The sequence below is a fragment of the Caloenas nicobarica genome, chromosome 18 (assembly GCF_036013445.1).
Source record: "Caloenas nicobarica isolate bCalNic1 chromosome 18, bCalNic1.hap1, whole genome shotgun sequence".
NCBI classification, from domain to species: domain Eukaryota; kingdom Metazoa; phylum Chordata; class Aves; order Columbiformes; family Columbidae; genus Caloenas; species Caloenas nicobarica.
In genome coordinates this window covers 11,186,069-11,201,327 of record NC_088262.1, presented here as the reverse complement: position 1 = coordinate 11,201,327, position 15,259 = coordinate 11,186,069, and the positions used below count along the sequence as shown (strand labels likewise).

At 46.5% G+C, this 15,259-nt stretch overlaps 1 protein-coding gene across 1 annotated transcript in view; it reads left to right on the top strand.

Moving 5' to 3' along the window:
* DNAH9 (dynein axonemal heavy chain 9) overlaps nucleotides 1–15,259 on the top strand; it is a 205,756-nt gene that overhangs the window by 171,385 nt on the left and 19,112 nt on the right. The window contains exons 63-65 of the mRNA XM_065647527.1: nucleotides 9,601–9,828; nucleotides 14,323–14,514; nucleotides 15,001–15,192. Of these exons, the coding sequence (XP_065503599.1) occupies nucleotides 9,601–9,828; nucleotides 14,323–14,514; nucleotides 15,001–15,192 (612 nt within the window). The remainder of the gene's footprint in view (nucleotides 1–9,600; nucleotides 9,829–14,322; nucleotides 14,515–15,000; nucleotides 15,193–15,259) is intronic.

Genomic DNA, 15,259 nt, shown 5'->3' with positions numbered 1-15,259 from the left:
TTAAATGAGCACTGAGGATGAACACACCACCGTAGGAAAGGCAGAGGGTATCTGCAGCGATGCTGATTCCTTTACACATCCCAAACAGGTAAATGTTTGAAGCTCTTATCACAACTCAGCAAAAAGTTTCAGAGTCTTTTAGGGTGTGAAGGGGCCTCTGTCTTTGTTATGTGCTCTCTGGAGCCACTTATTCAAGGAGTGCGTGGGTTTGTTAATATGCAGTCAGTGATTCCAGCTCTCTTTGCAGGCCTTGGGAAGTCCTTTGATTTCCTTGATGTGGATTTTAGAAATGTTTATTATAACTGAATTGTTTGGATAAGAATTGGATTAAGATGAAGCTTTGAGTCCTGATCTGAGCCTACAGTCATGATTTTGGATTTCAATTAAATGCCATTGATATCTTGATCTTAATTTTTGCATTTTTGCAAGCTCCAAGGTAGACAATGCTGAGCTTTTCAAGAGCTTTTAATACAGATGGCTGTACTCCTAGCCTCTGTCTTTGAGAAGATCAAGAGGAAAACATGCAGCTGTTTGAGAGATATTCCGTTCAGTAATGCAAAGTGAAGGGTTTTTTTCTACTGTGTTGGTTAGCTCCACAAAAATCCATTTGATAATGAGTTCTGTGAGTTCAGCCTCCAGACCTCTCAGCGTCTTTATATCTCTCCACTAGACTCTTTCCAGTAATTCCTTGTCCTTCTTAAACTGGGGAGCCCAGAACTGGACACAACTCCAGATGGTGCCTCACCAGGGGAGAACAGAGGAGGAGGAACCACCTCCCTCGACCTCTGGGGACTACTGTTGGTTCCTCTGTGTTGCTCATCTCCCCAGCTGTCTCTTTGGGGCTGGATTGATGGAGAAGTGGTCCAAACTAGGGTGTTATCCTGGGACGGGATGGCAGGAGCTTGGTGTTGCACACACACAAAGTTTCACACAGATACCGGGCACCACCTTCCTATCCATAGCGTCCCACTCATTTGAAGGAGTAGAATTCAATTTTAAAGTGGAGATAGGACTAATTGCCAGTTTGTTACTCACAGCAAGTTCTGTAGGAGGTAGGGACCAGCCAGATACCACAGCTTGAGATGGTCTGAGGGTCTAGCAGGGCTCTGCTCCCTGCAGCTGCTGCTGGATGGAAGCTTCCTATGATGAAGATCTTCCCACCTTGTGTAAAAGTCCATACACATAGTTCAGTAATCTCTCACCTTCCATTGTGCAGCTGTGCTGGAAGATTAATCCTGCTGCCAGTGTTATTCCAGTGCCAGTGTCTTCCCAAGTTGCTCGTTGTGATTCCCTGGTCCGTTCCTGGAATATTTTGGCTGCGAGAGTCTGAGTGCCAGCTCTCTCGCAAGGCTGCAAGATGTGCTGTCCTTGAGGGCTGGCTGTTTGAAACACCCACAAAACAAACATTTCTTGAAAAGAAGATTTGTTGATAATGGCAAGATCAGATCAAAGAGCATGATGTGCTCAACTTGGAGAGCCAGATAATCTGTATACCAGAATATTAAAACTCTGGTAGAAGAAACTGCAAGTCTTTGTAATGAATCTGTCAAGTCAGAGGATGCCATCTGACTACCAGTTAGCAGATTCTTTATCATCTGAGTTTAAAACAGTGGGAAATTATTGGAGCAAACAAATTAGTCACAACTCAGCAGTGGGCAAAGTTTCAGAACAAACTTTGAAGGACAAAATAAGTCAAGAGTTGTAGGTAAGCATATCAAATGTAATAAGAATTTGCTAAAGATGGATGGAGTCTATTTTATACTTTGCACTGTGAAGGTAACTGTAGTTTTAGAGGAAATACAGCAGCTCTAGTTGACATGGACTGTAGTAGAGCTGCAGGGATGGTCCCACGCAGGAATGAATTAGGGAAGGTGCAAGAAGTTGAATGTTGCTAGCAGAACTGCTAAGGAACAGTCTTGCTTAAGACATGACCTTGGCTTAAAAAAACATGAGTATTTGTTAATGAATTTGCACTGACACAGTATTAAGACGGGTGTTATTGATAGGGAAGATCAAAATGTGTTACAGGAAGACTGCAGCAGCCTGTAGGTCTGGAGTGGCTGAAATGGGATGAAATTATTAGAACAGCTCAAGGTCATGTGCTCAGGACTAATGGCAAGGAGAAAAAGAGCTGCTCCAGGTAAGAGAGATTCCTGCAATGAAACAGCAGGTATGAGCTGGAATTGGGACGTTCTCTGGCTGTCTGAGGTGTGGTGGCAAAGACTCAACTGCTCTTAAGAGGACATTTAACAGATCTATGTACGGGGTCTTGGCATGGGTGTTGTGTCCTATTTCCTGTCCTTCCTGCTGTCCTGAGTTTGTAGGCACTTCACATCACAGTGTCTGCTGCTTTAACTGAACAAAAATAGGTAATACCAGTGTGGGAATTCATGGGAGATCATGCAAACTGTAGGCAAGGTGGGAAAAGAATAAAGACTTTGGCCATTTCAGGAATCTGCTTGGAAGAATCCTGTGGGATACAGTCCTGGAAATAAAGGCAGTCTGGAAAAGCTCATTGATATTGAGAGATCAAAGGTGTTTAGAGGAGGTTTTTAGGGACATGGGTTAGTGCCAGAGTTAGGTTATGGTTGGACTCGATGATCCTGAGGGTCTCTTCCAACTGAAATGATTCTATGATTCTGTGGTCATCAGCATGAAGTCTGGCTGGAGGCCTTTCACTAGTGGTGCACCCCAGGGGTTGGTACTGGGTCCTGTCCTGTTAAACACCTTTGTTAATGACCTGGATGATGGGACAGAGTGCACCCTCGGCAAGTTTTCAGATAATGTAAAAGCGTTGAGAAGTGATTGATAGACTAGATGAGTGTCGTGCCTTTCAGAGGGACGTGGACAAGCTGGAGAATGGGTCTGGCAGGAACTTCATGATATCCAATAGGTAGAAAAGTCAAGTCCTGCACCTGGAGAGGAATAACTCCATTGCACCTATTTACTCTGGAGACCAACTGCCTGGAAATCAGCTTTGCAGGAAAAAGACTTGTGAGTCCCAGTGCACAATAAGCTGAACATGACCAGCAGTGTGCCCTTGCAGCAAAGGAGGTCACCAGTGTCCTGGGCCACGTTAGGGTGAACATTGCTGGCAGATCGGGGAGCTGGTCCTGACGCTGCTCAGCTCTGGTGAGACACATCTGGCTTGCTGGGTCCAGTGTTGGGGAGTGTTCAGCCTCAAGAAGAGATGACTTGATAGTAGGGAGCAAAGATTAGACTCTTCTCAGTGGTGTCTAGTGACAGGACAAGGGGCAGTGGGGACAACCTGAAATACAGGAAATTCCATTTAAACATAAGTACTATCTTTTACTGTGGCAGGTGGTCAAACACTGGAAAAAGTTGCCCAGAGAGTTTATGGAGTCTCCATCCTCAGAGATATCCAAAACCTTGCTGAGCAAGGTCCTGGGCAACCTGCTCTACCTGACCCAGCTTTGAGCAGAGGGTTTGGACTAGATGGTCTCCAGCCTCAGTGGTTCTGTAATCTCTGGTTTCCCACTGCCAAGTTAGCCATGAACACCATTTCTCTGATGCGTGTGCTCTCCCTTGTGTAGGGAAGAAAGACCTTGCACATCAGGGAGCACTAAGCTCTGACATTGACTGTGTCTGTTTGGTTTCCCTCTCTGGTCCTACCTTAAAGCTTTTTACTAAGACAGTGACCATCACAATCACCAGATGATGTTTATCAGCCTAATAGCAAAGAAACAGTGACATTTGTTCACATGTTTGCAGATGCATGTCTGAATGAACTAATGCAGGGAAAAGTCCAGACATTAGATATTCCCAGTTTATTTGCAGTCTTCATCCATTAGCCAAAATGTCACTTCCCTCCCTTTGTGATCAAGTTAATTTAATTCTTGAGCATATTTCCATTTTCATAGGTTGTTGCTTCACGGAGTCAGATTCATGTACTAAATGGAATAACAGGGAGCTCCTAGAGCAAAACTGTATGAGATTCAGACATTGGCAGAGCCCTTCTTTTTGCATCATAAATACAATGGAGCCTTTTTCCATGCACTTCACAACTAGTCCTAGCTACAAGAAAAAGGTATATATTGTCCTGTATGAGATATATTGTCCATTCATGGCACACATAAGTGTTTGGCATTAAGCCTTGCTTCAGTAAAGAGACTAATTTTCCTTCCAGCTACAGTATCTTTTCATTCCTGGTTGCACATAAAAGGAGAAATACCCACTCTGCCTCCAGTTCTCCTTCATGATTTTTGGACAAATGCTCTGATGGAGAAAGGTATTGGATTTCAGACAGCTGTTTTCTGTCCTGCCTTGTGTCACAACAGCCATTCCCAAGTTTTTCCAATTGCAAATCCACTTAAAGACCAGAAAGTAATCCAAATATTGATCTGGGATGGAATCAAGTTTCTGCTGCGCTTTCTCTACCTTTTTAACTACTGCAGTCCCAGTTTTGTTGTAGAACTGCTCTGGAAACTTCTGTCTCAGGACATATTTGGGGTTAAAACACAAATATAATGGAGTCCTGAAAATAAAGTTTATTTCCCTTGATTTCTTGAGATTAGTCAAGCAACTGTCCTTTGCTGTGCATTTCACCTGCTGATTACTACCTACCTTTAAATATTTATCTCTTATGAAGTGAAGTTTTATAAGATAAGCTCCAACATTGTCTTTAAAACTTTGGGGAGTTCAAGTTAGTCCAGATTTTCTGTAGTTCCTGCTCATTTGCTCTCTGGCCTGGCAAATCCCAGCAGTTTCCCGTACCACTAATGGCTGTGTTTAGGCTGAGGTCCAGATCTCAGCTCTGGACTGTGGGATTCAAGCAAAGGGTGTCATGTTGGATCAAAAGAAAGAAGAGGCCAGAGAGACTCCCAAGCCAGCAGTTGTCATTGCAGAAAGAGTTTCAAAGCACTTCTTCAGAAGAACCAATATCCCACCATCTTCTCTGACGTCATCCTGAGGCAACGTCTGTGCTTGTCAGTTAAACAATCATAGAATCATGTGGTTGGAAGAGACCCTCAAGATCATCGAGTCCAACCATAACCCAACTCTGGCACTGCCCCATGTCCCTGAGAACCTCATCTCCGTCTGTCCAACCCCTCCAGGGATGGTGACTCCACCACTGCCCTGGGCAGCCTGTTCCAATGCCTGACAGCCCTTTCCGGGAAGAAATTGTCCCCAAGATCCAACCTCAACCTCCCCTGGGGCAACTTGAGGCTGGGCAACTTGAGAACAGGATGCTGCCCTCACTGCCTGCCAAGGGGGGCACCTTTGGTGGATTGGCTGCCGTAATTTCTCAGCGAGGGGAAAGCACATGCCAGGGACAGGGGAAAACTTCTCTGGTGCTCCCAGAGCTCTGAGGTTGCCTCTCTCCGCATGGAGCAACAGCAAGTTTATTGCTCAGAAATATCTTGGTCTCTCAGACGTACGAGTAGGCGTTGGCAGTAGGGTCTGTGCTTACCCAGTCCGCTCTGCGAGGCCTGCAGTAGCGTTCCCATGATGGCAGGGCCAGCTTTGGAGGGATGGAGCCGTTCCTGAGCGTGTGTGGCATCTTCTCATGCGATGAAACCTCTCACTACCACTGACAGTGAGCATGGCCAGGGGGTCAGACTCGGCAGTGCCTCCTCACTGTCCTTTTTTATACCCCAACACACTGCAGTGAGTATTAAAGTGTTGGGCTGTCTCTGGACTGCAAAGCCCAGCTTTCAGATTTACTGTAAAAGCAGTGACTATTTTCTGAGAGCACCTCGCAAGAGAATGAGACTTTATAAACTCATGTAATTCCCGTTGCTCTGGGAGGTGATTTGTGCTAAGGTGTGAAGGAGAAGCCACTGTCAGAGATGTGAAGGGTCTGCAGTCACTGTCAGCAGAGCGAGCGCATTGTGGGGTGTGTGCCAGTTTATATATATGTGGTGCTATTTCTGATGGTTACCATGGCAACACTTGCGTCCTGTGATATATGTTCTGCCTTGTGAAGTACAAACACACAGAGGTGCTTGGATGTGAATTCCCCAAGAAAAGCCTCTGGTGCTCCCACATTTCTTCATGTGCACCCTGGCCCGGCTCTTGCCGCAGACCCTCATCCTCCGGTACCTGCTCCCGGTCCTGCTCCCGGTCAGCGTGCATGGGAAGATGTTTCAGATTTCTTTTTTTGCCTTCTTTTCAGCAGTTTGCTCTTTAGCAGGATTTGGCCCCCACCCTCCATTCACAAAGCAAGGCAATGAGTTTGAGACCATTGCCTATTTCCGCCTGCAGCACAGACCTAGACATGAGCTGTCAAAGAAGAGCTGCCAGGGAGCTGCCTTTTACCCTTGCACAACAGTTCTTCCACAGACTCCAAAATCTGGCGAAGAAAAAATGTAATAAGGCATTGAGTCACCTTGCAGTGTCCTGGGTAAATGTGTCTTCAGGGAGTCCCGTGGAACAAGGGTGATGTAAAACGGGGGCGGTGTAAACTGTGCAGTGTGGTTTTGGAGATAGTACTGGGAGCACATGAAGCCCTGAGCCAAAGGAACGTGCACAGGCTGCATTGTCCCCCTCTTTCTCCTGAACAAGACCTAGAAGTGGCCCATGAGATTGGTGGCAGGCAGGTTTCAAAACAGGCAAGGGGATGTGGTTCTTCAATTGACGTGCAGCTCAGCTGGGATTGGTGTCAATGCAGCACTGTCTGTGTTGCATCGTTACTGATAATTGACTGATCATGCAATTATTATTAACCACATATGTTGTCATTAGTCATATTCTGTCAAGTTGTGTTATCTGACTGCTGATAATTAGTTTGCAAAGTTTCCTTCAAACCTGTGACTCCCCTCCACGGCATGTTTTTTGCAGACATATTTGTTTGCTCAAGTCATGAATTCATAGTATGAACCCATATTTTGCTGCATATTTTCCTCTTTTCCATCCCTTCTGTCACAAAAGGATAGTACGTAAATGCACTTAATTATCATTAGATTAGAAATATTCCCTAAGTTGGCTGTTAGCAGGCAGTGATACTGACAAATAATGATCATTGGTGTCATGTCAACACAAGTGAAAGCAATTATTTTTCAGCCATCTAACACCACAAAGGCAGACATAGGAAGAAACTACCAATTAAAGATGAAAATACTCAAGGTCAGGCATGCAGACTATGATTAAATTGATACTTAAGGAACAATTTTTCTTTTGCTATTTCGTTTAGCTCTTTCCCCGTGTTACTAAATCTCTGTGGCTGTTTGAAACACTTTGGTTGCAGATGTCGGTTCACTCCTACTTTATTATTGGACTTGTGTTTTTAGAGTGAGTTGGTTGCCTGGACTCTAGGGGTAATACTCATCTTTTCAAATGCATCAGGCAAGCGCTGGTGCATCAGCAGTCACACATAATTGTATTTTGTCTACTGCTCTTCACACTGTCCTTGTTTACAACAAAGCGACGCTTCCCCAGAACATGATTCCTTTGCTCAGGAATCTCCTTCTTGTCTCCTCCCACGCCCCAAACTCCGTTTCATCCATGTAACACGAGCACAACCCTACATCCTTTCAGGGAAAAATACTGAATTTATGCAGTTCTAAATAAGAAATGTTGCTCCCAGCCATATGAATCAGATTTGGGGCAGCGGGAGTGGAAGGTGTGAGGTATCCATGGCTTCTCCAAACAATAATTCTCTTGACTCATGTTTCTGAAACAGCTGCTGTCTCAGAGGCGGAGGCTTGACCTCTGGCAGGAATCGTCCAGCAATTTATGTGACTCGGGGCATCAAGACAAACCCATAAAGTCTTGTGCAGAAGAGGAGAATATTGGAATTACCGACCAGCAGAGAATGTGATGTTTACATCCCAAACACAGAGGTCGTGGGCAAGGAGACAGAAGCACAGGAGTTTTTCCTGAGGTCTTGGACTGGAAATCTTAGATTCCTGGTTTTCTCTGACTCATACTGTTCATGTGTTAATTCATGGTTTATTAGAGTCTCTGCCAGTTTGCTCAGTGCATCCTGAGGAGTGATGCAGCGCTTCCATATCCGAGTTTCTTTAGGGTGGGTACCGTCTAGTCCTAGGAAATTGTTATTACTAGTTTATGAATTTTTCTGAAAAACTTTATCTACTGCTTCAGCTTAAGAGTCTTTCCAATAATTAAGGGATTGAAGCATCAATCATAAGAGGAGAGGCTGAGAGAGCTGAATGATGGCTCAGAGGGGTTTATCAGTGTGTTTAAATACCTCATGGCAAGAGGAGCACAGAAAGTGGAGCCCCACTCTTCATAGTGTTGCTGAGTGGAAGAGCAAGAGTCAATGAGCACAAATTGAAGTAGATTTACCTTAAACACTATTTTATTTTATTTTATTTTATTTTATTTTATTTTATTTTATTTTATTTTATTTTATTTTATTTTATTTTATTTTATTATTTTCTCCAGACGTGTCTCCAGCCTCAGCATTTGAGTTCCACCACCGCGTAACACAGGCTGTGACAGGCTCTGCAATGACTATTCCTGCAAACACGAGCTGTTTAGTGGTGGCCTTACCGTTCTTGGCTACTCCCTGTACACCTTGGTCCTCTTTTAGTTTTATAGGCTCCCTGGTAGGTTTCTGGCTTCTGGAAAAGGCTTTATTATTAGTTTTTACAGTTTTCAGAATATTGCTTCTTAAAACCTTTTTTGGCCTTACCGTGACTGGATTTTGTGCTGTTTTCTGTTTTTCTCATTTGGACGCAATTTCCACTTTCTGAAGAATGTAATTTTGTTCCTAATGGTCCCCATTACTGTGCTATTTAACCATGAGAGCTCCTTTCTGGTACTTTTTATAGGTGATATATTTTCATTCTAAGCCTCTAATATGGTTTTTTTATGTAATTTCCTTGCCACCTGCGAGCAGTTTATCTTTTTGGCAGCTGCTTTTAATTTAAGTTTAGCAAGTGCTTTGTCCTGTCTTTGGATGGGATAAATCACCCTCCAGAATGCCTGTTAACACAGTCAGTTTGGATTACACACCTAACTTTAAAATGAGGGTAGTTTTAGCCCATGAATCCCTGCTGTGTGTGACCTGCCCCATTCCTAATATTAAAAAAACAAAAACAAAAACTGTTTTCTTGCCTGGAAACTGCAACACTGTGTAGGACTCTAGCTGAAAAACTGAGGCTAGTCTTCTTTCATTTCACCATCTCCACATAAGACTGCTTAGTTTCCTGACAGATTAGTTGCATGAATAAATATTTTATGTTAAAGGTCTTTGAAAAACCACCCGTGTGACTTTTTTTCCCAGTAACTGATATTGAGGGTCCTCAGTGTTCTGTTAAAAATGAACAAACATTTTCATTTGAGCTTTGTACATCTGGGGAAGTAACTTCACTTTGTCAGCCATACGTTACTGTAACAGGAAGGAGAGCATCGTCACCAAGAACCCAAACAACCCAATAGCAGCTTTCTTCATTGCTGGTGATTTATACTGATTATTTTGAATTTACAAGTGTACTTGATGTGACAAAATATTTGAGGCTGTGAATGGCACACAGGGACTGGCGGGGCAAGTGCCAACTTGTAGGGCATGGCCTTGGCAGGTGCCATTCATTCCTGTGGCACATTCGGTACTTGCTCAGCGCAAGTGGAAATGCAGGGGAACTGATGAAGCCTTGTCCCCTTTGTCCCTTCCAGAACATCCACCTGGTGGCCAAGTGGCTGAGTTCCCTGGAGAAGAAGCTGGAGCAGCACAGTGAGGGCAGCCACCAGGATTTCCGCGTCTTCGTCAGCGCGGAGCCGGCACCCTCCCCTGAGAGCCACATCATTCCCCAGGGCATCCTGGAGAACTCCCTCAAAATCACCAGCGAGGCCCCGACCGGGATGCATGCAAACCTGCACAAAGCCCTCGACAACTTCAACCAGGTAGGAACACAGCTAGGTTCACACCGGGCACTGACCGACAGGTCACCTTGGAGCTGCTGGAGCCCCGTGGAGACGGTGATGTCCATGGGCACTGATGCTGCAGATGTGCGAGTTCCTTTGCACTGTGTAGTCTTTGGATCCAACAACCCTCTCCTCTCTTCTCCAGGAGCTGGGCACAGATCTCTTTCCAAGCATTGATTTTCCCAAGAGAGGACTCAGGTAATCCTGACTGACCTCTGTCTTGCAAGAGGTAACAGGATACCAGACATCTTTCAGTGCACCCTCAGTGAGTTTGCAGACAACACCAAGCTGGAGGGTGCGAAGGCCACACAGAGGGATCTGCACCGGCTGGATCATTGGGCTGAGGCCAGTTGTCTGAGGTTCAACAAGGCCAAATGCCGGCTCCTGCACTTGGGTCACAACAGCCCCATAGAACGCTCCGGGCTCAGGGAGGAGCGGATGGAAAATGCCTGGTGGAAAAGGACCTGAGGGTGTTGATTCATAGTGGCTGAACATGAGCCAGCGTGTGCCCAGGTGTCCAAAAAGGCCACCAGCACCCTGGCTGGTACCAGCACTGGTGTGGCTGGCAGACCCAGGGCAGTGACCGTCCCTGTGCTGGGCACTGGGGAGGCCAAACCTCGAATCCTGGGGGCAGTTTTGGGCCCCTCACAGCAAGAAAGGCCTTGAGGTGCTGGAGCGAGTTGAGAGAAGGGAACGGAGCTGGTGAGGGGCTGGAGCACAAGGGTGATGGGAGCGGCTGAGGGAGCTGGGGGTTCAGCTGGAGAACAGGAGCTGAGGGGAGACCTTCTGATCTCTGAACTGCCCGAAAGGAGCTTGGAGCCAGGGGGGTCGGGCTCTGCTCCCAAGGAACAAGCGCCAGGACCAGAGGAAACGGCCTCAAGTTGCGGCAGGGGAGGTTGAGGTTGGATCTGGGGAACAATTTCTTCCTCAAAGGGCTGTTGGGCACTGGAACAGGCTGCCCAGGGCAGTGGTGGAGTCACCATCCCTGGAGGGGTTGGACAGACGCAGAGATGAGATTCTTGGGGACATGGGGTAGTGGTGGACTTGGCAGTGTGAGGTTTATGGTTGGACTCGATGATCTTGAGGGTCTCTTCCAGCCAAAATATTTCTATGATTCTGCCCAGTTTAATAATTTTGTCATAAATATATGATCCTTAGAAAGGCTATTTTCTTACAGAATCAAACTTCTGAATGCAGCATTTGGTAGACCTTTGTCATGTTTTGACTTGATTTCTCTGTCTGTGTCATTCCTTTTTGCACTGGCAAAAGACATATTACATCTAACACCCGAAGACATGGACAGGCCAGCAGGTTAAATGTTGCTTTTTTTGCCCTTCTTTTGAACCAGGGTTAGAGGTTCAGAACTGCTGATGTGGTCACATCCCACATCACTCTGCAGAGCAGTGTGGGGGGACTTGGTGCTGTGTGCCCAAAGGCCAGTCAGCTCCAAACCTTGCTGACATCAGGTGTTGTTAGACCTGAAATCTCCCTGCAGGGAGGACTTGCTTTGCCAGACAAGGTTAAGATAGGCCATCTTGAGAACTGCTGGCCCACAGAAGAATAGCTGATGGCAGGTTGCTCGTTGCTTTTATTGCATGATGGCTATGTACACACGCTCCTGCTCCAGCAGCCGCTGTCCCCGCTCTTTGCTGCTGGAACTGCATCTGAGCCTTGTGCAGGGCGCACAAAAACAAAGCATGTAAAAATGATGGGAAATATTTTCTTGGTGCTGCAGAGAGCAGAGATCAGCGTTAAGAGTTGTAAAGCAGTGATGGAACGAGCCTGCTTTGTGGCCTCCCTTGGCGGCTCTGGGCGCCGCGGGGCGGGAGGCAGCGGCGAGCACGGGGCAGGGGCCGTGTGCCGTTGTCCCTGGGGAGCGGCCACGTGTCACCGTGCCGGAGCCTCGTGTGTCTCACTGCTGCAGGCAGCCGTGCTTCTGCTGACCCCGTTCTCTGCATGACACAAAAGGCTAAGGGCTAACATCCCACATTTATGGTGACACCTTTCCTAGAGACACAGGCCATCACGTTCTGCCGCCCTGAGTGCTCGTTACCTTCATTCACCGTTACCTCGGCACACCAGCCTCCCACAGCAAGACCCTGGCTGTTAAACCTGCACAACCAGAAGGGCCTGGAGGAACTATCGCCCCTCATACTGCCTTTTTGGATCACTAGCGCTGATGTTACTGTGGCCTCTCCATTCTGACGATGACCGTGCTGGGAATACACAGGGCAAACCTGGCAGGATCGCCTTCTTTTCTCTCCATACAGCCTCCTGTCATTTGGGACCAGGCAAGAGCAAGCCCAGCCTGTTGTGAAACCCAGGCCCTGGTCCATGGCGCAGAGAAATGGGGGGAGCTCAGAACGATTTTTGCCCTAAGACATTGGTATGGAGGGAATTGGGAGTGCAGGAGCTAACATTGCTGAGCAGGTGAGCTGGGGAGGCACCACACAGCATTATTTCGAGTAGTCAAGGGAGATTATTCCATTTTTATCTACTGTCATTCATCATCCTGAACTCCACAAAATGTCCTGGAGAGAAAGGGAGGGGAGAACCTTTGTCCCAAGTAACATTTTCATCCTGCCTCTGCTCATTTCAATCATATAGTAATTAGCATTTTCTAAATTGCTCTTATCAGAAATCCTGGAGTGAGTGGGTAGGGCCCTTTTACACCTCATTTCCCTGCTTTATACAGAATGGATGTTCAAACTTAGCTTTCAGCTGAAAGCTACAAAGAAGACCTGTTATTCTGTGCAGGGAATATTGTTCTGCTTTGTAGCTGAGGAAGAATGCACAACCGGAGAGGCCGAATGTGACTGAGCTGTATTCTAACTCCGTGTTCATTCACACAGGCTCCCCTTGAAGTCCAGGGACATTTTCTAAAATGAGAAAGGTGCTCAGCACACATTTGATTCAGTTCTTCATCAGGTTTCTGATAATGAAGGGAGCTCAGAGTGCTGTCTAATCAAGGGGAAAACAGGGTTTGGGATGTTCTTGATCATCTTATGCAGTCAGTCAACATCTTGCACACTTTAGAGTGATGGGTTCCCCCTTTTCAGCACAGACTCTAAGCTCTGTTATGCTCCCCAGCTGAGCAGGGGCCAAATATTGTACTTTTTTAAGATAAAGAAGGCTTCCCCTTCGTGCCAGCTTGCTGAAACGTCATTCCAAGCACTGCTCAGAGTTCTTTGGAGACCTGTTCCCTTTGCTCATTTGCATTGACTGAATGACTCAGGCTCCTGCCTCTCCATCTCCGACATCACAATTCTGCTTATTTGTTCATAGATATTCAAACTTTAAGCATGACCTGGAAGAAGGGAAAGGAAGCACCCATTGCTGTGCTGGCTTTAAAGGGCTGCATTAGATTTTTTTTTTGGTGTTTTTGTTTTGTTGGGTTTTTGTTGTTGTTGTTGTTGTTTTTTGGGTTTTGGTTTTTTTGCAAGTGTTAGATCTCCTCTGCTTGGATTTTCAACAGTTTCTTGCATCCCTGCTCTGGTGTGCCGTACAAAGTCATGGTGTCAGTAAATAGGCTGCTGCAGCTCCTACCGGGGCTGGCTTTGTGCAGAGGGTGAGGGCAGCGGTACCGCGGCCTCCGTGCGATAACCCCCTGCGGCCCCAGCCCTGCGGCTCAGAGAAATGCTGCCCCAAGGGAACCTTTTGTACTCGAGGGGCAGGATGGACTTCAGTTCTGCCAGGTATAGTGCTCCTCGGAAGGAGCCTCGCGTAGAGCCATGGTCCGGGTCCCGCTGCTGCCACGTTTGCCCTGTCTGGTGCCTCTTTCCACCTCTCTCATGGGATATGGGGCATGTGCAGGTGATGGGGCATTGGGTGGGTGCACTAATTATAGGGTCATAGAATCAGTTTGGTTGGAAGAGACCCTTAAGATAGTCGAGTCCAACCATAACCTGACTCTGGTATTAACTCACGTCCCTAAGAGCCTCAGCTACACGCCTTTTAAACCCCTCCAGGGATGGTAACTCCACCACTGCCCTGGGCAGCCTGTTCCAATGCCTGACAGCCCTTTCTGGGAAGAATTTTTTTCCTAATACCCAATCTGAACCTCTCCTGGTGCAACTTGAGGCCATTTTATCTCATCATGTCACTTGCTACTTGGGAGAAGAGACCAACACCCTCCATGCTCCAACCTCCTTTCAGGCAGTTGCAGAGAGCGAGAAGGTCTCCCCTCAGCCTCCTGTTCTCCAGGCCTGTCAGTATGTGTTCCTGTACAAAGCTGCTTTGAGTTGGAAAAGAAAATATTAATTCAGAAAATATGCATCATAATTTGCCAATGAATTTGGAATGCAAAGGCACTAACTTAGAACATTAGCAAATGTGTATATTATGCATAAATGAACTGACTGGGCAAATCAGTTCGCTCCTGTCCACTGTCTGGTGTATTTGGGAGGCCCTGAGAGCTGCTGAGCCTGAGGGCAGTGTGAATTTACACACCCTGCTTCTCTGCCTGTATTGCAGGACACCCTGGAGATGTGCACCCGGGAGAGCGAGTTCAAGAGCATCCTCTTTGCCCTCTGCTATTTCCATGCCGTGGTGGCAGAAAGGCGCAAATTTGGCCCCCAAGGCTGGAACCGTTCCTACCCCTTCAACACTGGTGACCTCACTATCTCGGTGAACGTGCTGTATAATTACCTGGAGGCCAGCACAAAGGTACGTAAATCAAAGATGGGCTATTTTGTAGCTTTTAATGACCAGAAATGGGCTGGCTTGTGCTGAAACTCCTGGGAAGTCTCCTTAAATGCCATTTCCTTGGTGGTTTTGGTTTTATAACTTCACAGTTTGTTAAACCTTTGTGACGAAATCAGAAGCTTCAGCGTCACTCACATCTGTAGCAGCTCACAAACCACAGCAAATAGTGCCTGTGGTCTTTATTCTTTGAAAATACAGAGTGGTCTTTGGTTTAACAGAGCTTAGAACAAATTCGCGTTTCAGTGGGAAGCTGCACAAAAATCTCTGCTGTGATCCAGTTTTCCTTGGGCAGGATTTAACTACTACCTAATTCTTGTTTACTTGTTAACTGACCCAGTGAAGTGGAGGCGCTGACTGCGCAGATCAGGGCTCAGTGTGGTTCCACAGCATGGCTGGTGGAGCTCCAGTTGTCCCAACTCCTTCATGCCCTCCTGGTTTATTCTTCAGGTCCCATATGATGATTTACGCTACCTCTTTGGTGAGATTATGTACGGAGGTCACATTACAGATGACTGGGACAGGCGGCTTTGCAAAACCTACTTGGAAGAATTTATTAAGCCCGAAATGCTGGAGGGAGAATTCCTCCTTGCTCCAGGATTCCTCCTTCCAGGGAACATGGACTATAATGGCTATCATCAGGTAAGCTCTTTGTTTTCTGGCATTGTTTATACACATAAACATAATGTCTTCCATAACTACCCTATAA